The sequence below is a fragment of the Epinephelus fuscoguttatus genome, linkage group LG5 (assembly GCF_011397635.1).
Source record: "Epinephelus fuscoguttatus linkage group LG5, E.fuscoguttatus.final_Chr_v1".
In the NCBI taxonomy this organism is placed as follows: domain Eukaryota; kingdom Metazoa; phylum Chordata; class Actinopteri; order Perciformes; family Serranidae; genus Epinephelus; species Epinephelus fuscoguttatus.
In genome coordinates this window covers 4997634-5019640 of record NC_064756.1, presented here as the reverse complement: position 1 = coordinate 5019640, position 22007 = coordinate 4997634, and the positions used below count along the sequence as shown (strand labels likewise).

Below are 22007 nucleotides of genomic sequence, written 5' to 3'. Positions count from 1 at the left end.
ATACTATTATTTATGGTAATATATTATAAGATATTGACATAAAATTATATAATTATTATCATTAATAATAACAGTAAATTAATAAATGAATGATTATTAATATATAAATTAATGAATATGATCAGTTATTAAGAATATTAATAAATTCATAATTTTATTCATGATAAATCATTTTAATTTAAGTATTTCTCAATTGAGAATTAATAATAATAATAATAATAATAATAGTAATTTATAATGATAATAATTTATAATAATAGTATTAATAATATGTAAAATATGTTCATAATACTATTATTTATGGTAATATATTATAAGATATTGACATAAAATTATCATCATTATTATCATTAATAACAATAATAAATTAATAAATGAATAATTATTCATTTATTAATTAATTAATATAATCAATTATTAATAATATTATTTAATTCATAATTTTATTCATGATGAATCATTTTAATTTAAGTATTTCTCAATTGAGAATGAATAATAATAATAATAATAATAGTAATTTATAATGATAATAATTTATAATAACAGTATTAATAATATGTAAAATATGTTCATAATACTATTATTTATGGTAATATATAAGATACTGACATAAAATTATCATCATTATTATTATATCAACAAAAATTATATAATTATTGTATGAATTAATAATTCATACTAACTGTTAATAATTATGATTAGATTATAATATAATTTGTATTTTATTGTTTATTATTTTAATAATGATAACAATAAAAATCTTGACTGAGGCTGTCAGAATTTATGCATTAAAGTTTAACTCACTGCTAAATGAAATTTGGAGACCGTGTAATCTCAGTTTGATGTCGCATATAATAATATTTAGGACGGATCTGGATCTTTGTGTCTCGTGAGCGATAAAATGTGGTGAAGTCCACTCTGCAAATAACAAGTCACGTGACTGTGTGAGAGAAATGCTAATGTCTTGACTCAAAGTGCCACCTGTTAGTCTTCATATCACCACATGATTATTATCAGTATCAAATAACAGTTGCAGAGGCAGCAGTGACATCTGTGGCCCTGCGTTTAAAAGCAGGAGCACCGTCATGACTCACACCGGCGAGACCTGATCGTGGTCTTTACCAGCTGCACCTGAACGTCACATCGTTACCTGAAACTAAAGGTGGGTGTCTCCTCCTCTGTGGATGCCGCGCCCCTCCACACACACACACACACACACACACACACACACGGCATCTTCCAGGAAGAAACCCCGGAATAAAACCCGTCAGTCGGTGAATGAGCAGCTCCTCTCAGGTTTAAGGAGGATTTCCAGGAGCTGCTGTTGAGACGGACACACAGTCACCATGCTGATTAAAGAGTTGTGAGTATCTAACTTTGTCAAAGTATGTGTGTGTGTGTGTGTGTGTGTGTGTGTGTGTGTCGGTAAAGTGTTTGTGTTTGTATGTATGGTGGCCTCCCGGCGGCTCAGCACCTCAGCCTGGCTGTGTGAACTCACTGTGGACACTACGGAACTCCATAGAAACCTCTGGATGTTTTAACTTCAGTCGGTTGTTAGCAAAAGTGCGCACGCGTTAGTCACAGTATTTGGGGACTGGGGGTAATGTCGGCATAAATATGTTGAGCTATCGTTATATATTTGAAACAGCGTTGTTGTTGTTTAACTTTCAACGGTTTACAGTGCTCGATACCGACCGAAGTTAACTAACTTTCTAACGTTAGCCTACACTGTAATTTGGTAGGAAGAGGTGCGGCCAAACAACTTTCAGAGTTTAATTCCCATTGATTAACGTGTTATTTGAGGTATTTAATAACGCCGAATTATAGAGTGAATGTCAATTGATAAGGCACGTTATAAATTAATATCTCATAATGCGTGTTTGTGGATTTATAAGGAATAATATCTTTAAATTGCAATTTCTCGGGCGGGGTTCGGTTTTTTCCCCAGCTTGGCAAATATCGGGGGCTTATGAGGTGAAGTAGGTTTTATTTACATAACCAAATATCACAAATCACATATTTGCCTCAAAGTGCTTTGTTTTGCATTAATGAGCTTTTTATTTCTACATTCTTGCAAGTCTTTAGTCAGGCACTTTTATGACAGTGATATCATATGTTCACCAGTGCTGGAACACCATCCAGTAGCTGTCTGTCATCTGACCATGGTGCAAAGTACATTAAAGGTTAGCCATGTTAAACTATGATGCTCAAGAGGGAAAATGGTGCTTATAAAATATGATAAATGGACCATAGCTGGCATTTGTACACGGTGCAGGCAAACCTATATGTGTTTTTTTATATCACCCCAGCCATCAAGTTCAAGCCTGGGAGGCTCCTCTTTCACTCTGATCTGTTCTAATGAAATATTCAGGCCTTGCTAGACTGGCAACAGGTGCCGATTAATTGGCTATTGTATCAAGGCTCACCAGAGGAGGATACACACAAAGAACACACACATGCAGCGTTTCCACCAAAAGTTCCAGGTTTATTAGTTCTCTCTCTGCCGTGGTCTTGATTGCATTTTTATAATTTCCTCTTCCTGTTATCTATGTTCCTGTGATAATGGGACAACAGCACAGAGCTAACTGTCATGCTACTTCCCAGGGCTGATTGTAGTATTTAACTATGAATCAATCAGTCCAGATACACTCTCTGAGGCAGTGTGCAGAGTAAAATCCTGCTCGTGGTGTTGTTATTGCGCCAGGTGTGAATATGCCGGAGCCCCGAGGAGACGAGACATGTGTTGTGATCTTTGCTGTTTTTGTGGCTGCATCTGAGAGACAGTAGTGGTTTCATGAAGTAGTTGCTGAACAGACATGTTGAAATTGTCTCTACTTCAGCTGACTGACCACTGGTTCTTGTTCTTACTTCAGTTCCAGGTGGAGGTTCATGTTTATCTACAAGTCAGATTTCTCAACCAGAAAAACCTCTTGAGATTAAAATTTTCTTCTTCAAGAGTGTCAGGCAGCAACACAAGTTACAGACCGACGACATAGAAGAAAAGTACAAAATAAAAAACATGCAGCTCTTAAACAAGCGATATAAAACACAGAATGAGATCACTACAAAGAAAAGCCAAAAAGTATGTTAATATATGCCATAAGTTGACCATAAAAACACGGGCAGCTACACATGATTATAAAGAGCAGCTAAAACACACCCTGATGTTGGCGTATAGATGATTGCGTACAGAAATCCGGCAGCAGTGCTTTGAAACGGCCAAGAGGAACAAATGAGTGCAACACATGTAAAGAGCTGCATACATAAATGCTTGTTTGCCCAACTCCCAAGGTATAGACACTAAAAATCAAATTTAAAGACCCACACCCTCAAAATTAAGGTGCTGATTGGTTAAAGGAGATCTCCTCTGATGTTACATATGAAGTTCAGTTCAGTCATCATGAGGAGTCCACTGACACAGCCTGTGAAAACAGCTATACTCTGTCCTCTGCAGCTCTGCAGTGAGCTTTATAAAGGTGCTATTTAGAAAGCAGGGAGGGTCTAAAGAAAGACACCGTTGAGTTGCATTATGGGAAGTGTAGGATCCAGCTTGAGCCTTGCTGAAGTAGAGATATCTTGGTGTCTGCTGATTTGATTTTGACCATTTTTCTTCTCAATCTGTCTCTTGTGATTCTCTTAACTTCATGGAATTACAGTAACTCTCAAAGTGTCTCTTTAATAATGTGAAAATTAAGAGACAGTCTTGCAGTGGGATCACTCCAGCCACAATACTGCAATCTGTGACTCAAAGTGAATGTGGGCGGGGGGCGTAACAGTCCCTTCTTTAATTCCTACCCCCCTATCTCTGGCACTGATGCTCGAACCACACCCATTATCGAACTACTACCCACTACACACCTGTAAAGTTTAATTGGCGGCACAGTGGTGCAGTGGTTAGCATTGTCGCCTCACTACAAGGTTACAAGAGTGTGGGAGCCCTACATGCAGCGTTTGCATGTTCTCCCTGTGTCAGCGTGGGTTTCCTCCAGGTGCTCCAGCTTCCTCCCACAGTCCAAAGACATGCAGGTTAATTGGTAACTCTAAATTGTCCGTAGGTGTGAATGTGAGTGTGAATGGTTGTCTGTCTCTATGTGTCAGCCCTGTGATAGTCTGGTGACCTGTCCAGGGTGAACCTCGCCTTTAATGTCAGCTGGGATAGGCTCAGTAGGTGTCACCAGGACCACACTTTGTCATGATGACACACACACAGACTCAAAGTGCAAACAATACCAGCCATCGCTATGTTGTTGTTAGGGATAGACCGATATGGATTTTTTTAGGGCCGATGCGGATACCGATTTTTTTCCATCACCCTTAGCCGATGACCGATTATGGACTGCCGATTTTTTTGAGCCGATATTTGGGGCCGATACCGCTTTTGCTCCCTCAATTTACATAAAAAAAAATGACACAATGATAACAAATATTACAGGTCTCAAGTTTAAAATAAGAAACATTTATTGAACAGTAAAAAATACTAAAACAAGATGGAAAGTTGAGGTAGAACAGGTAGAATATTATTATTATTGTTATACATTCAAATAAAAAAAAGAGTTCAGTGCTCTTAAATCTTCCAGTAATGTCTTTATAAAATAAACAAATATTTAAGCTGAAGCATAAATAAAACAACAACTACTGTACACAGTAGGATTCAACAGCTTTGTTCAACTTAACCACATACTTTCAAATGAAAAAAAGTGCCAGGGAAAAATAAATCCGCGAACCTACGCGCGTATCGGCCGATGCTGATACAAGTAAAAAACTCAAATATTGGCCCGATATATCGGCCGGCCGATGTATCAGTCTATCCTTAGTTGTTGTGTCTGTAAATGACTCAGTGGCATCACTTCAGAGGTTCCTGTGGATTAAAGCAGTAGTTTGATACACACACTTATTCTCTTTCTTGCCAAGAATTTGATGAGAAGATCGAGACCGCTGACTGTTTGGAAAATATGAACCGTTAGGAGCAGCCAGCGGCAGGTTAGCGTAGTTGAGTTTAATATTACAAATACAAATGAAACTTTAAGAAGCCTACTAGAAAAATATCATCAATTGCTTTTTCAGTCTATTAGATTGAAGTCTTATTAGATAAAACAGATGTCGACAAAGTTTTCCATTGGGGACAAATTTTACAGTCGGAAAAATGTAATAAATTGCAGTGTATTTTATGGCAATACTCAGCATATCCCAGCATATTTAAAATCACAATAATAATAATGATACCGTAAAACCGTGTTATTTTCTGAGGCAGTTACCATAGAGTGAGAATCTCAAACAACTGTCCAAAGGTAACAGGTCAAGAAACTGTCGGCCATGCAACGCCCCATGAAGCAGGGAAATGTTCTTTTTATACTTGGATAATACATATTATGATTTGTCCAAGGTTAGTCGTGATGCACTCTCACACAACAACACTCACTGTATTTTATTTCTACATGGCAGTAACTACCGGTAATTGTGCAATAACTGCTGCAGACAATTTGCTGATTCTGGCACTTTATAGCTGCCTCTTATATATGATATGCAGTGTGTCCTCTTTTTCTTTTTAACTCTTTTGCACCAATCCGTAGTTGTGCTCCAAATTTTGTTGTACCCTGCATAACACAATGACAAAAAAGGCTTTATAAGTTCTAAGTTAAACAAACTAGTTATAACATGATAGTCAAAAAGCTTTAGAGGTGCTGGAAGGTCGATTACGTTATCTTTGAACAGCCAGGCTAACTGTTTCCCCATTTTCCACTCTTTATGCTAAGCTTAGCCAATTTGGAAATCCATCGGTTTTTTGTATTCTTCCTTTACCTCTGGAGGCACTGCCCGTAGTTTTTCGACTAACGGAAGTGCAGGGGCCTCTGCCATCGCTCAACCCCTTCACTTCCGGCGGTGCCCCCAGGGAATTGCCTTGTTGTTTACAAATACTTCCAGGTAGAAAACCAGCAGAGTTTAGCTATTTTCACGTCATTTTTCACGTCACTATATCACCGTGTAGACTAATCTGATGTTTGTAAAGTCTATAAACACAATGATTGAAGAAACATTACTATTTCTGTGTGCACGTTTTGTAATTAATAACATGGTTATCGTAGATTAGCTGGGCTTACCGTTAGCTGTTAGCCCCGTTAGCGGTGTCTGTAGTAACTCAGTAACTCAATAAATGGTCTGTGAAAAAAATATTTTTTCCAGCGGATATCTTAGTTATAACATGATTGAGCTAGCAAAGCAGTTTTGTGTTGCTATGTGTGGTATTTATTCAGTTTTGGGAAGTCACGATGTCTAGAAAGCATCAGTGGCTGCAGCTGACAGGGACAGCTAACAGCAGCAAAGCTAACATCAGGACGTCATCTGTTAAAAGCCTCCTGTTGTCGGATACGACATGAAACTACTCCAGTTAGCTCAATCATGTTGTAACTAAGACATCCACTGGAAAAATTATTTTTTTCACGTTGACGAGACGGCGTTTTGGGTGGAGCGGTCGCCATGGACGTGGAGCTTGCAGTTTCTGTAGGTACACATTTCCTGGGGGACACCTGCACGTCTCGGCCACGCCCCCTCCATTGTGATTGGCTAAAGCGCAGCATGTTCAAACTCAAAGCCCTGCCCTCCCCCCATCTGTAGTCGTCTTTCACACAGGGCTGCCGACAGATTCTACAATGTAAATTGTCTTGAGAGATTAAAGCTAAGCTAACAGCTGGCCCAAGGCTACATATTTACTGTACAAATACAACAGCAAGGGAATTCAAGTATCTCGGGGTCTTGTTCATGAGTGAGGGTAGAATGGAGCGTGAGATGGATCGGTGGTTTGGTGTGGCGTCTGCAGTGATGCGGGTGCTGCACTGGACCGTCGTGGTGAAGAGGGAGCTGAGCTGGAAGGGGAGGCTTTCGATTTACTGGTCCATCTACGTCCCAACCCTCACCTATGGTCATGAGAGAAGAATGAGATCGCGGATACAAGTGGCTGGAATGAGTTTCCTCCGTGGGGTGTCTGGGCTCAGCTTTAGAGATAGGGTGAGGAGCCCGGAGTAGAGCCGCTGCTCCTTCGCATCGACATGGGTCAGTTGAGATGGTTCAACATCTGATCAGGATCCTCCTGGGCACCTCCAGCTGGAGGTGTTCTGGGCATGTCTCACTGGTAGGAGGCCCCGGGGCAGACCCAGAACACACTGGAGGGATTATATATCTCATCTGGCCTGGGAACACCTTGGGGTCCCCCAGGAGGAGCTGGAAAGTGTTGCTGGGGAGAGGGACGTCTGGGGTGCTTTGTTCAGCCTGCTGCCCCCACGACCCGGCTTCGGATAAGCTGTTGAAAATGGATGGATAGATAGTGAGCTTTAGAGTTGCAGGAAGGTCGATTCTGTTATCTTTGGACAGCCAAGCCGAGCCTGTTTCCCCTTTTTCCACTCTTTATGCTAAGCTAACTGGCAGCAGGTTCATGGTTACATTTACTGTACAAACACGACAGTGGTGACTCTGCAATAAAATGAATTTCTCAAAATGTCCAAACACATCCTCATCCACTTATTGTAGGTCTGCGGTAGAGATGTCGTTGTGCTGTTGTCTGTTTTATTGTTTACTGCTGTTCTCTAATATCGTCTTGTTTTTTTTCTCTGTCCCTTTCAGCCGAATTGTCCTGCCCATTTCAGTGGAGGAGGTAAGGACTCATTTGATTACTTTTATTGTGTCAATGAAATGTAAATGTCCCAGATTGAGCTTAGATGGCTAACATCAATTTAAAGTCCACTTGTCTGTCATGCGATTGACAGATATAACCTAGAATATCTGCACAGATCATTCATTACAATCACAGTTACATAACATTTGAAGCACTTCAGCACACTGTCTTGGTGATTAATTGAACATTAAGCATTTTATGGTGTAGGTTTGTATTTCACTGCTTACTTTGTGTAGCAGTAAATACTCCTTAGATTCTCATCCTTGGAATACTGCTGCTTGTGAACATACTTCGGTTATAATCGTGCATCTGATCTCACGGCCTGTAGACATGATAAAAGGCATGACGGAGCTGATGGGATTTTACACATACTACACTAAGTGGCTCCCTCTCGGCACACTATGTGCCCTGACATGTGTCAGCCGCTCTCAGGACTGTCACTTCAGGCTGCCTTTAGATGCCCTTGCAGTTGAAACACTTAGCTATCAGGTCCAGAATTTATTTAGCTGTGTTTAATCTACTGTACGATTGGTTGTTCCCATGTTATCAAGAGAGCAGGCTCTTTCCCTTTACCCTTCATCAGATTTCTGCTTTGTGAAAGAACCATCAGTTTTTAATCAACCTCACTGCACTTGTTTGTGAACCGCTTCCTTGGGTTTTTTCTTTGCCCAGATGCTATTGGCTCATTCAACATTTTAATCCAAATGTTCCATAGAACACTGTACTCTTTGTTGTTTTTCCGTTGCTCAACACAAAGCAGGAGCCAGTATTTCACTAAGCCACGTAATCGTCGTTTGCTGTATGACCGGCTTTTCCTCTGATCCCTCTCAGTGAGAAGCAGGAGCTGGATTCCTGTGTTGGTTGAGTAACACAGTCACAATTATAACCGTTAGAGCTGGATCAAATCTGGAGGAAATAGGAGAGAGCTCTGTAGTCTGTGACATTAATCTGCACGTCCTGTCATATGTGAAAGTGTTGCATAACTTGTAATGGACTTTTTTTGACTGCTGACATTTTATAGATGGAATAAATCGATTAAATGGTTACTCCTGCAGTTTAGTGTTGTTTAGTGCACTTACATTAAGTTCTCAAAAAAAAAATAAAGATTTGAAAAAGAGCAGCAGAGGCCCAGATATCCTGACCTTCATTCACTAGTGTGGGTCAAACTCCAGAAACACTGCATCCTGTTAATGCAGGGGTGTCCAGACTTTTTTGAGTGGGACTCAGCTGCATCTTGCATCATATCCCAGGTAGCCAGAATTACCTGGCCCAGAAACAGCCTGAGCTCGGCACATCGAAAGAAATAAGTTAGGCCACATTCAGTTGCCTGATTCGGCTTAGACTCTGGATCAATGAAGCAAAGAAATGAGCAAAGCAAAGTGGCCCACTTCTGGCTGCTGACACTGCCATTACTGGGCCATTATTAAAAACAACCTGGCTGAGCATTGGCCCAAACTCGGCATGCTGTAAGTAATAAGTCACACTACACCTGGTTGCTCAACTCTGCTGAGACTTGCGATGAATGATGCCCCAGAATTGGGCAAAAGAAGTGACCCACCTACAGCTGCCGACACTGCCATCACTAGGCTCTTATCAAAAATGACCTGGCCCAGCATCAACCCAAACTCGACACACCAAAAGAAATAAATCAGCCTGCATTCGGCTGCCCGATTCATCAGAAACTCCAGGTGAATGACGCCCCACAATTGGGCCAAATAAAATGGCCCACTTCCGGCTGCTGATGCTCAGCCCATACTTGGAACACCGGAGCTGGGCTACACCCTGTTACTCGACTCAGCTGAGACTCGACATGAATGACGCTGCAGAATCAGGCCAAATAAACTGGCCCGATTCCGGCTGGTGGCGCTGCCATCAGTGGGATGGGTTATTTTAAAAAATCACATTCAAATAACAAAGGCACCTGTTTTCGAGAGGTTTGGAGTGAAAAAGTATTCAGATTTCCAAAACTCTTGAAAACAGCTGTCCTTAGTGTCAACTTCACACTTCTTTGTTAACGCCATGTCTGAAATATCTGGTGTTAAGTAATTATTTCCTTGTTTACTGTCGGTTGGCGTAGTTCCTACTTGGTGCATGTCTACAAACTGAACGACAGTCCTGCCATCGTCAGGTGAATTAAAAATAATGCAAACTGATCCTTCTTCATGGACCAGTATGGTTTTAATTATAGAGTATATTCTGACAGACAAGCCCAGGGCTGTTTAATATCGATCTGCATGCCAGACTGAACTTTGGACACGACTACGTTTATGCAGCTCAATGACATTGGTATTCATTTACATCTTTCACACCCCAGCAGCATAAGATTTTGTCCCAGTGACTGTGACCGTTTTATAAAACGTTCGTTTTAGTCCACACCTTGTTTTCGTCCGTTAAACACATGATGTGGACCAGCAGGTTGACTTTTTCTCTGACAAACTTGACAGACAGAGCACTTTGCCTTGACATGTTTATCCCAGTACTGAGGACCACCTTCGGTCAGGTTCAGCCTGTTTTTGTTTGCAGCCATATGTTGTGTTCCCACCCTCGAGCTGTTCCTAAAGGCCATTACGTCTGACTGTACTTGACAATGAGAAGACACACTGGTTTTACACGACAAGTCGCATTCCTGAGTTCCTGCTCACAGCTGCGAAAGCTGAGCATCCACAGATACCAAAACAGGTTACTTAGCTGTAGCAGTGCTGTGTCACCGGGGAGAGAAAGGGCTCTGCGTCATTCAGCTGCAAGGCTTTTGTCCAAATACACTACAGTGGATGTGTCACTAACTGTCACCCAATACATCCAGTAATCTTATAGAAGAGACAAAGATAACAAGTGGTTTATCAGCAGAAACCTCCCCCAGAATGCAAAGCAACCTGCATCTTTGCTTCACAGAGTATGAAAAAGTTTCCAGTGTTCAGGAGGGATGCACCAACATAGATTTTTCCTACCAATAACCAATAATTACCTGCTCCTCATGGAGTCATAACCATGACCATTTTCATAAACACACTCAGATGCCATCTCACCGTTCCACGACAGACTAGTCTACAGCTACCATGTAGAATAGCAATGTGCTATTGGTTCACCTCACACATTAACACTCAACTCGGACAAACAAGCGGCTGTGTCTCACACACACATAGCCCGGGAGGTAACGATAAAAATAATGGCTAACTGTAGCATCACGTGGCCAGTGGTTATCAATTAATTAAGTTTAACTGAGTCGAGCCTTTTAAAAGTTTGGTGTTGGATGTGAGCTGCTGCTGCTAATTAGCTCTTGCTAACAGTCTGGAGAAAGGCCGTCTCCTTTCAGCGCTGTGTCTAACTGGTGTCAGGCGGTCGGAGATCAGACCCTCGGCACAGTCTGGTAGTCGCCTCGAAGACATCCACACTGCGACATATTTTTCCCTCTAGTGTGTGCTGCAGTTTTTGTTCTTCCTCTTCTTCTCTGTGTTTATTTGCGGCTCGCAAACCAAGTTTAAAGCTACATGTACCGCCACCCACTGTGTTGGGTGTGTACATGCTGCCCTTGTTGAGTCAATTAAAGCAGTCTGGCTTCGTATTATCAGTGCTGTTTATTGGCTATAATTTTGATCGTCAGAATAATGCCTTATTATAAAAATGTCCCGTTATCAGCCCGATATATATCATGCATCCCTGTTTGTAATGAAATTAATTGTTACAGCAATCTTCCGGGGATAACCTTCCATGTACGGGACATAATGGCGACTTTACTTTCTGTACGTTAGCTGTTAACATAACATAGCTCTAATTTGCGTTAAGTTAGGGCTGCATGATATATCGTGTCAGCATCGAAGGACGTGCAATGTCAAGTAAGACAAATTAAGTAAAAAACCTATCTGATGCTTGATAGAAATGGAAACCTTGGAAACTATTTCTGTGATTTATACTGGCCAAGCCTTCTGCTGTTACATGTTACCTGTATATGTGACGTAGTGTGCGGGCGTTTGTTGCGGGAAGTGAGACTCCTGGTTAGTTTGGGTCCTTGAAAAGTCATGGAAAAGTCTGAAATTCTGTCCATAAAAATGTGTGGGAACCCTGATTTCAGCCATGTTTCAGTGTTTCAGCGTTGCCTGACACATCCTCTGGGCTACTTCATAAACATTTTGTGTGTGTGTGTCTGTGTGTGTCTGTGTGTGTGCGCAGTAGGAGTGTGTGGGACTGGCCAGTAATGTGAGTCACTGTTTCCAGTGTCACAGCACTTTTGCCTGACTCAGGAAGGGTTTGTATTGTGGGGGGTTGGATGAGGAAGAAGAAGAGGAAGTGAGGGGGGTGAAGGTTAAGAAAAGGCTTACTCTGCTTGTTTTCTGATGCTGAAGTCTGGGACACCGACAGGAAAATGGTTAACTCGAGGCCACTTCCATGAATGGTTAACTGAAGCTGTGACAGACTGATTCTCAGCAGGGGTCTTTAAACTCACTTTTCCATTCTGTTGGGTCTCTCTGGGGTTATTAATATAGATTTATTTTTATTTAGCCAGTTATATAGTTGTTTGGAGAAACACTGGAGTTGACTTTATTGATACGAGTGAGGATGGAGAAGCAGTCAGCAGGTCCCATTTAAAGCAGAGTGGTTTATTGTCAGAGGCAGGGTAGTTAAATATTCACTGTGTGTGTGTGTGTGTGTGTGTGTGTGTGTGGTTTTAACTCTGCAAAACAAACTTCTAACAACACGACATCTACTGGTGTTATGTAAGGATAAGGTAAATGAAAGTATTAAAGGAAGTAAACACATCGTGGCTGCTGTACAAAGGAATCTACAAAGGGAGGAAGGCGGCATATAGGATAAACTCAAGTGGTCACACCTGAGGGAGGCGGTTCCTCTCCAGGCAGGAGTGTTTGTTTCACTCTCCCTTCCTCAGGTGGGTCATGTGATCTTTCTTGAGATCTCTTCCTGGGGACCTTTAACAATAGTAGTGTAACAACACCTTTGTATTTTTTATTAGAAAATAAAAAGGCACTATGATGAAACATCTGACATGGAAATGATTTAGGAAGAAATCATCTGAAATCCCAATAATGAGCTCCCAGTGTGCCAGTTCAACATCAGCAACTACTCAGCCAATTCTAAGCAAACGTAGAAGCTAGCGAAGTATTTTAGAGACAATTTACAGTCACCAGTTAACCTGCATGTCTTTGGACTGTGGGAGGAAGCTGGAGTACCCAGAGAAAACCCACCCTGACACGCCCACATGACACTTCCGACACATTATTTGAGATGAGGAAACGGATTGATTTCACTGTTGTATAAATGTGTCTGTTAACTGTGCTCTCCACTTTTGTCCCTCCAGTACCAAGTGGGTCAGCTGTACGCAGTAGCAGAGGCCAGTAAGAATGAGACAGGTGGAGGAGAAGGTGTGGAGGTGTTGGAAAACAAGCCCTATGAGAATGAGGATGGAGAGAAGGGGCAGTACACCCACAAGATCTACCACCTGAAGAGGTAGGCAGCTCAGCACTGCTACAGACACACTACTGGTCTCTTTACTCAAAGACAAGGCGGTCTGTTTTTGGTCAAAGGTGAAAAGTTTGGCATGTTTAATCACTCTGTGAGCTGAGCCAGTGATTCCAGTGAGACAAAGGGATTTTTGGTTTAAATGTTGTGTGACCAGGGGGCACAGCGTATTTATGTCACACTGCAAACATCATAGGACATCATACAGGGTTCCCACGGTCATGGAAAACCCGGAAAGGTCATGGAATTTCACAATCTCATTTTACCACAAGTTGCCATTGCAGCCAGTTGCTTTCTTCAAGTCGTCCTCTCTAACCTGAAAGACGTTGTAAAGGGGGCGCAGTTTGATGCATTCTCCCAGTAGTGAAATGAATATAAGCTGTTTAAGGTAAAGGTATTGAAATGGACTGCAAAATGTTTAAAATACAGGGTTCCCATGATCGTGGAATTTCACTATCTGATTTCCCAGGCCTTGAAAAGGCATCTAATTAATAAAAGTCAATAAAAGTTTTGGAAAACTTGTGAGATTTTGTTGTTTGTAGTGAAATTAATTGTGACAGTAATCTTCCTGGGATAACCTTCCACGTAATGGTACTTAACAGCAAATTCATTTTCTGTTAGTTAGCCGTTGACATAACGTAGCTTCAATATGCGTCAACTTAGGGCTGCACGATATATCATTTGAACATCGACACTGTGATGTGCAGTAGTCACATCAAAGGACGTGCAATGACAAGTCCTTGGGGCTTGAAAAATCATGAAAAAGCTTTGAAATTTTTCCATGAAAATGTGTGGGAACCCTGATTGTAGGACTACAGTGGAAAAGCAATTAATGAACAGGAAAGTGAGGCCATGAAAACTATGAAGTTGTACCTGCTGTGTCTTATATTTCGGTAAGTGTGTGTGTGAATACATTCAGTACAAGAGTTTGTGTTAAGGGATGGTGTACTTCTGTGACCACATCAACCCATGTTTGTGTCTCTGCAGTAAAGTGCCAGCTATTATCCGCTCGGTTGCTCCGAAAGGTTCTCTGGAGGTTCACGAGAAGGCCTGGAACGCATATCCTTACTGTAAAACTAGTGAGTCCCACCTCATACATGTTTGGGGACAATGAAAAACACTGTATACGGGTTAGCAGCCCGTCCTCCATCAGTGCCTTGTGGTCCCATTATACAGACCAACCCCAGTGTTGTTGAATTTCACAAATGAAAAGCTTGGTGGCTATAATCTGTTTATAATCTAAAACCTCTCCTCTCTTTCCATCTCCGCCCCCCTTCTCTGCTCTTCAGTCCTTACAGTGAGTATTTTGTTTTTTACTTTTTATTGTAACTATGACCCTGTTTATGACTGTAAGGAGCTGAGTTTAAACTGTTCAGTGTTCAACTTAACATGATGAAAGATAAGCTGAGTTGGACGCAGCAGAGACGACAACGCAGTGATGAGCACAGTGATATGATTCTTGACTGATCATGTGTCTCTCCCATGCTTACAGAATGCGTACATGAAAGACAACTTTGAGATTAAGATTGAGACGTGGCACAAACCTGATATGGGGGACCAGAATAATGTAAGTCATGTGACCCTCCATGTAGGGTAAGAAAATCCATTACAGGTAAAGTCGTGTATGCCTGAAGAATTATGCGTGATTTATACTTCTGCGTTGAACTGACGCCGTACCCTTCGCTGTAGCCTGACGTGCACCTCCCCAGAAATCTAACTACATGTGGCTGTGTAAGCTGAAACCATTTCCCTCAGTGGAAACAAAGCTTTGATTTACTTTAATTTCACAGATAAGAAACAATAAACTGTGAAGACAGTAAAGCCTCCACAAAAATAACATTTTAAGTCTTGTGTGTGATTTATCCTGGCTTCATATAAGCAGAGGAAATGTCAGCTAGCTGCTAGGCTCTGTCACTCGCTCCTGCTTTTTCCACCTCAAAAACATTTCCAAACTCAGATCCATGTTAACTTATTCCGAGCTAGAAATGATCATTCATGCTTTTATTTCCTCACGTCTGGATTACTGTAATTCTCTTTTCGCCTGTCTCAATAAAACTTCATTAGACCGCCTCCAGCTGGTCCAGAACGCTGCCGCCAGGCTTCTGTCCAGATCCCATAAGTTCACTCACATCACTCCAGTCCTGGCATCCCTGCACTGGCTCCCTGTTAATTTCAGGATCCAGCACAAGATTCTAACCATCACTTACAGAGCCCTCCATGGTCAAGCACCTGCATACCTGACGGATCTGGTGTCCTTTCACTGTCCTGTCAGGTCACTGCGGTCACTGAAGGCCACCTACTTACTGTCCCTCACACAAGATTAAAGACGAAAGGTGATAGAGCCTTTAAGGCTGTTGCACTGAAATGGTGGAATGCGCTACCTCATGAGCTGAGAGCGGCCTCTTCCGTGGACATTTTTAAAAAGCAGTTAAAAACACATCTGTTTAGGCATGCATTCCATTAATTGTCCATTGTATCATCTCTGTATTTCACTGCACTTTACTTTTTATTTGTTTTTGTGTATTTTGCATTGTTTCTGTTATTGTATTTTTTGTATTTTATCTTGTGAAGCACTTTGTGAGTCCTCTCTGTGATAAGTGCTATATAAATAAAATTACTTACTTACTTACTAATTTATACAATGTAAAATGCCATAGGCTTGTGCTAATAACGTTAGCATGTTGTATTTGTTTGGAAAACTTGTTCAGTATAAGACAGTTTTGTCAGTGAACCTTGTGAGTTGTAATGGAGCTGAATTTTGTAACGTTACCTTTGTTAAATGTTGCTGTTGTCCCTGGCTTCATATGAGTTAAGGAAAAGTCTGCTAGCTGCTAGGCTAATTTATACAATGTAAAATGCCATAGGCTTGTGCTAATAACGTTAGCATGTTGTATTTGTGGGGAAAATGTGTCCAGATAAAGACAAGTGTTTGTCTGTGAATGCTGCGAGTTATAGTGAAGCTGATTTGTGTACTTGTGTTTGAAACTGTCTCTATTAAGCCATGTTTAATGCGTGTTTAATGTGTGTTTTGAATCAACTGAACTTTGCAGCACTTCACAGAAACCCCACTGCCGACTAGTGTCTTGGAGGTGTAACTGCAGAGTGACACAGACACACTGCACAAGTATAAATGCTCACAACGGCGTAGGCCATGTGCGTAGGCTACAGCGAAGGCTCTGCATAGAACTGACACACGAGTATAAATCCTGCTTCAGACTTACTGTTGAGAAATATGCATTTTGGTTGTTAAGGGATGGTAATTAAAATAACTGTGCAGCTTTACTGCTGTGGATAATAAACTTCAAACAGTGGAAACCGCTTATAATCAGGTCTGTCAGGGTCAAATTGATCTGTGTGTGTGTGTGTGTGTGTGTGTGTGTGTACACACACACACACACATATATATATATATATATATACACATATGCAGTCTGATTTGTGTTTCCTGCCATTACCAAACACCTGACCTAACTTGATGGTTTGATTTTGTCTCGCTGCAGGTACACAGACTAGACGAAGGCACATGGAAATCAGTGGAAGTAGTTGACATTGACATTGCTGACAGGAGTTCCATAAGTGCAAAGGTAAGAACAAACCAGTGTCCCTGCAGATGCTAAAAAAGGCTCCAAGCCAGCGATAGCCTTGGCCGTTAATTGAGCTGCGGCTTATTAGTTTGTTTCATATTTGTCATGGCTGCACTGAATATCATTGTACTTGTTTTACCCATTCTTTAAGGACTACAACCCAGAACAAGATCCAGCCCTCTTTAAGTCAGAGAAGACAGGTCGAGGGCCGTTGGGACCTGGGTGGAAGGTACTACACCTGCTATCACTCTTCACTGTGGCTCACGAATGATTTGAGTTCAAAGGCCTGGAGAGTTCATGTTCTCTGTGCATCTGTGTGTTTGCAGAAAGAACTCGCCAACAACCCCGACTGTCCTCACATGTGTGCCTATAAGCTCGCCTCTGTTCATTTCAAGTGGACGCTAATAGGGAAGACTGTGGAGGGTGCGATTCAAAAGGTATACAATTAGAGGAAATATTCACAATATACTTCACACTTGCTCCACAGATGTAATTATTTAGACATTAGATTAAAACAAAAAACGTGCAACTGCTGACTTTTGTGAAGATGAATTACAAGTAACTCTAGCATGTCTGTGCTGTAGACTGTCCAGATGTTGCAGTTATTGACATTTCTGAATCAATGGTGATTCGCCCACGTCTCCATCACAATGCATCTAAGAATCTATAATTCTTCCCCACCTCTAATATATATATATATATATATATATATATATATATATATATATATAGATATATATATATATATATATACACATATATATATATATATATACACATATATATATATATATATATATATATATATATATATATATATATATATGCTACACAGTATTCGTGACTATTGTTTAATCTGTCCTCTCCCTCTGCCTCTGTGTGTCCTCACACTGTCGTTCTCACACTCCCACCCTGTCTCTGCAGATAGAGAAACGCATCTTCACCCACTTCCACAGACAACTGTTCTGCTGGATCGACAAATGGATCAATCTGACGATGGACGACATACGGCGCATGGAGGAGGAGACAAAGGCGGAGCTGGATGAGGTGACTGAGCGCAGTACACTGTACACTGCACCACTGTCACAGGAGAGGGCTGATTCCTTTAGTGCAGGAGTGTTCTGATGACCGAGTGCCAATTTAGGGAGCTCGCATATGATCGAGGGCACCGCAGGAAATGCGTAGTTGCAAGGTGTCCACTGAAATCGCTAGCTTTAGCTAACAGCTCTAGTACTGATGACAGAATATAATTGCCATGCTGTACCACGAGCTGCCATGCAGCCACTACCTTTCTACAAGTTGTCGTCCTTAACCTGAAAGATGCTTGGTAGGGGGCGGCGCAGTTTGATGCAGGCTTTGAGAAGTCAAAGAAATATAAGCTATTTGAAGTCAAGGTATTGAAATGGACTGCAAAATGATAAAAATACAGGGTTCCCATGGTCATGGAAAACCTGGAAAGGTCATGGAATTTCACAGTCTCATTTTCCAGGCCTGGAAAAGTCATCGAATTAGTGAAAGTCTGGGTGATGGCGAAGAAAGTATTCATGCTTCACACTTGCCCTCAGCGGTTATAGAAAATGAATGAATTGTTTTGGCTGTTGAGTGAAATTCGTTCCTTGTAGTCATTCATTCATTCATTTTCTAAAACCACTTTTCCTGGTGAGGGTCACGGGGGTGCTGGAGTCTATCCCAGCTGACATTGAGCGAGAGGCAGGGTTCACCCTGGACAGGTCACCAGACTGTCACAGGGCTGACACATAGAGACAGACAACCATTCACACTCACATTCACACCTACGGACAATTTAGAGTCACCAATTAACCTGCATGTCTTTGGACTGTGGGAGGAAGCTGAAGTACCTGGAGGAAACCCACGCTGACACGGGGAGAACATGCAAACACAGAGGGGCTCCCCCACCCCAGGGTTCGGACCCTCAACTCTGGGTTCAAACCAGGAACCCTCTTGCTGTGAGGCGACAGTGCTAACCACTTCACCGTGCTGCTCATTCTTTGTAATACTGATATAGATTCTAGTGCTGCGCTGTGACCATTTAAACATCACAAGTATCTTGTCATAGACATTGACTGCCGTTGCGTCGTCATTAGAGTTTCATTCCCTTTTGGTAGGAAAAAAACCTAAGGAGAGGAACAGGACGCATTTCAGCTGAAGAGCCATCATCCATTACTCTCTTTAGCTGAAATGCGTCCTGTTCCTCTCCTTAGTGTGTCTGTGTCTGTGTGTTTGCCCATATTAAATAAATAAACTCTACTGTGAATGCTGGTGTTCTAGGGTTGCAAAGGTTTCTCAGAAAATATCGTGGTTTCACAATATTACAGAATTTATCTTATTATCAGTCAGGGTGACCCTTAAAGGATGAAAACAGGCGGGTGATTGTTGGTTGAACAAATGTTTTATTACTATAACTGAAACTCATTTTGTTAATGGAAGTTTGTGTAAAAAGTCGAACAGAGGACAAAGACTAGAACAAAGGGAGACTCTTCGTCCAGTCGCATTTTTTTTTCAATATCGTAAATAAGCAAACATCAACTTTTACATCGCAGTATACCTTGAAACCGGTGTATCTTTGCAACCCTACAGTGTTCTATCTGTATTCTGATCTTTGCCAGCATGGTGCACCTTTTTTATACGGTCTAAGATTTTCTGAGTTGTGCGCACTGCTATTTTTCATCACATCTCTGTTCACGTCTCACTAACACGTCTCTTAATGTCACAGATGAGGAAGAACGATGAAGTCAAGGGCATGGGAGCTGAAGGCAACTGATGACACCTGACTGGCTAACCCAGTGAGTATTAAACACGTGTTCTGGTCAGATTTAACATTTGTAAATTTGGATTTATCGTCTCTAACTTGTTCTGTCTCCTCTTCAGATCATTCCCTGACACAGAAGGATGTGACTTCAGCCAGCGAGCTCGGAGTCTTCTCCTTGGATGCTGGACCGAGAGCAGCTTGATAGGCATAATCAAGAATACCACGCTTAGATACTAATAAAATTTGCTCTTAATAAGAGCTCCTTATTGTAAAGCAGTTGTGTGTATTTATCTATGACATGTGAATACAACTACAGTAGCGTTTAGGTTTGTTTTTTTTAAGGGACAAGTTTGCAAGTTGGGGAATCTGTTCTTGCTTATGCCTATTTAGTCCTCTTAAGTTTTACATTAGGGGAAAGGTTGTGGGTGTTCACTGAGGAAATGTTTCTGACTACTGGTGTCCTTTTAATTGCAGTTATTTGGGTTGTGTTCGTTTCCTGATTTTGTATTTTCTCAGTGATTTATTGTTTGTTTTATTCCACTCCTGTCTGTATCCATAAAAGCTCCAGTCACTAGGATCTTACAGACCTTCTGTCTTTATAATAATTTACCAAAATGAAACAGACTAAACCGGTTTTGAGAAAATTCTTAATCTTTCTCGCCCCACAACCTGCACTTTGGCTCTGTTCTGTCAAACTGTTAAATTCCTCCACCCTTAAAGTTTCCTTAAAGTGATTTGATTGATCATAACATGCTGGCTGGGGCATTGCAATAAAAATACAGCTTATGATTTACCTAAAAAACATATGAGGTGTTTACTTTGAAAGGACTCCATGAGAGGCATTTGATATAACTCCAGAGTGGCGGTGCTCCTGGTCCGACTGCACCTGCTGTGTCAGGTGGTTGGTTTAGCTTCAGACAAAGACGCCAGCTGCTGTTTTGTAATTAAAGCTTTGGTTTAGGTTTTGAGTGTTGGTGATGATGATGATGATGATGTGTAAGAAGAAGCTGAACTGAAAATGATCAACACGCGCAGTTCCGTCTTGAGTTCAGGAGTTAGGCCGACATCATTGTGAGTCTTGTCCTGTGTTGAATGAATTAACCTGGGTTTTAATGTTATGAGTTGTATGATTGTGTAGTATATTAAAGACAATGTATTCGTTCATGGCTTTTTGTACTTTTGTGCTTCTGCTGGAAAAACTGGTCGATATTAGTGAACAAGCATCACATCCACTGGTAGTGCTTTGGATTACAGACTGAAGAAGATGCGCTGATGATGAGCTGCAGTCACAAATTATTACTTAAATCAGAAGAAACGTCCAGTGTCTAAAATAAAATTAGAAATTAAAGCCGGTGATAGCCGTAGCTGGAGGCATTATGTTTTCAGGTTGTCTGCCCATATGTCGGTATGTACATCCCATCTTTGTCAATAATATCCCTAGAGCGCCTTTAGGGAATTTCCTCAAATGTTGCACAAACATCCACTTAGATAAACAATGAACTGATTAGAATTAGGTGGTCAAAGGTTGAGGCCACTTTGACCTTGGGTCCTTCTCATTCTCGTGAACGTGATATGAAAACACCTCGAGGGAATTTCTTCAAATTTGGCATAAACATTAACTTGGCATCGCTGATTAACTGAAAAGATTTTGTCGGTCAAAAAATCAAGGTCACTGTGACCTTTGGCCTTTCTGCCTATCCACTTCCACTCACGCTGAGTGTCCGCCACATTGAGTGCTGTCCCAAACCAACTAGTGTGGAGTGGAAGTGAGTTATAAAACCCTCCAGTAGTGAGCCTGCACTGATGCCGACTTACTGACCGTGTGCAACACTATTGTGTCCGTCACAGAAGATGCTCCATATAAATAAAGTTCAGTGACTATCCCTACAAACTTAACCTGTTCTCACTAAGATAGACATTTATATGCCTGCTGTCATAAGGCTGTAAACATCTTAAAGGTTATATTGTATAAAGGATAAAATATATCCTTTAGTTTCTAGAAAAGCTTTGTTTTTCTCCATGGATACCAAAAGTTATGAAAGCTCCTTTTTCTGCTGCAGAGAGGGAAGTGTGTCCCAAACTTTGCTGCTGTGTTTACACCCTACAGCTGTGAAGGTTTTGGAAAGGCCCCTTGTCTGTCTCATTTTTGTGCACACGATATCCCAAGAACACCTCACGGGAATTTCTTTAAATTTGACACAAACGTCTACCTGGAATGAAAAATAAATTGATTCGAATTTTGTGATCAAAGGTCAAAGGTCAGTGTGACCACAAAATGTATTTGGCCATAATTTAAAACAACAAAACTTCTAATAGGATAAAATAATGAAGTGTTTTATATCCAAAAGGTCAAAGGTCAACTTCACTGCAACATCATACCATTCTGCAAAAGCTCTGATAACTCTGAACACTGATATTTTTCATGTTATTTTCTTTCTAGAGAAAAGTAATGTCATTACCAAGACAACACATATTTTTAAATATAAATAATAATATAAAATCAGACGTGTATTTT

At 41.1% G+C, this 22007-nt stretch overlaps 1 protein-coding gene across 1 annotated transcript; it reads left to right on the top strand.

Annotated features, from left to right (window-relative positions):
• Positions 1–1119: 1119 nt before the first annotated feature.
• Positions 1120–20659, top strand: LOC125889195 (phosphatidylinositol transfer protein alpha isoform-like). Its single transcript, XM_049576981.1, has 11 exons — positions 1120–1363; positions 7615–7645; positions 12978–13126; positions 14126–14435; positions 14631–14705; positions 16639–16722; positions 16874–16951; positions 17049–17159; positions 17647–17769; positions 19457–19526; positions 19612–20659. Exons 5-10 carry the CDS (start codon positions 14640–14642, stop codon positions 19502–19504), a joined length of 510 nt encoding a protein of 169 aa, XP_049432938.1. The 5' UTR covers positions 1120–1363; positions 7615–7645; positions 12978–13126; positions 14126–14435; positions 14631–14639; the 3' UTR covers positions 19505–19526; positions 19612–20659.
• The last annotated feature ends 1348 nt before the right edge of the window (positions 20660–22007 follow it).

Coding starts and splice junctions, on each gene's coding strand:
- LOC125889195 (XM_049576981.1), top strand. CDS start 14,640: ATGAAAGACAACTTTGAGATTAAGATTGAGACGTGGCACAAACCTGAT. Junction 16,723..16,873: donor GGAGTTCCATAAGTGCAAAG/GTAAGAACAAAC, acceptor CCATTCTTTAAG/GACTACAACCCAGAACAAGA. Junction 17,770..19,456: donor CAAAGGCGGAGCTGGATGAG/GTGACTGAGCGC, acceptor TTAATGTCACAG/ATGAGGAAGAACGATGAAGT.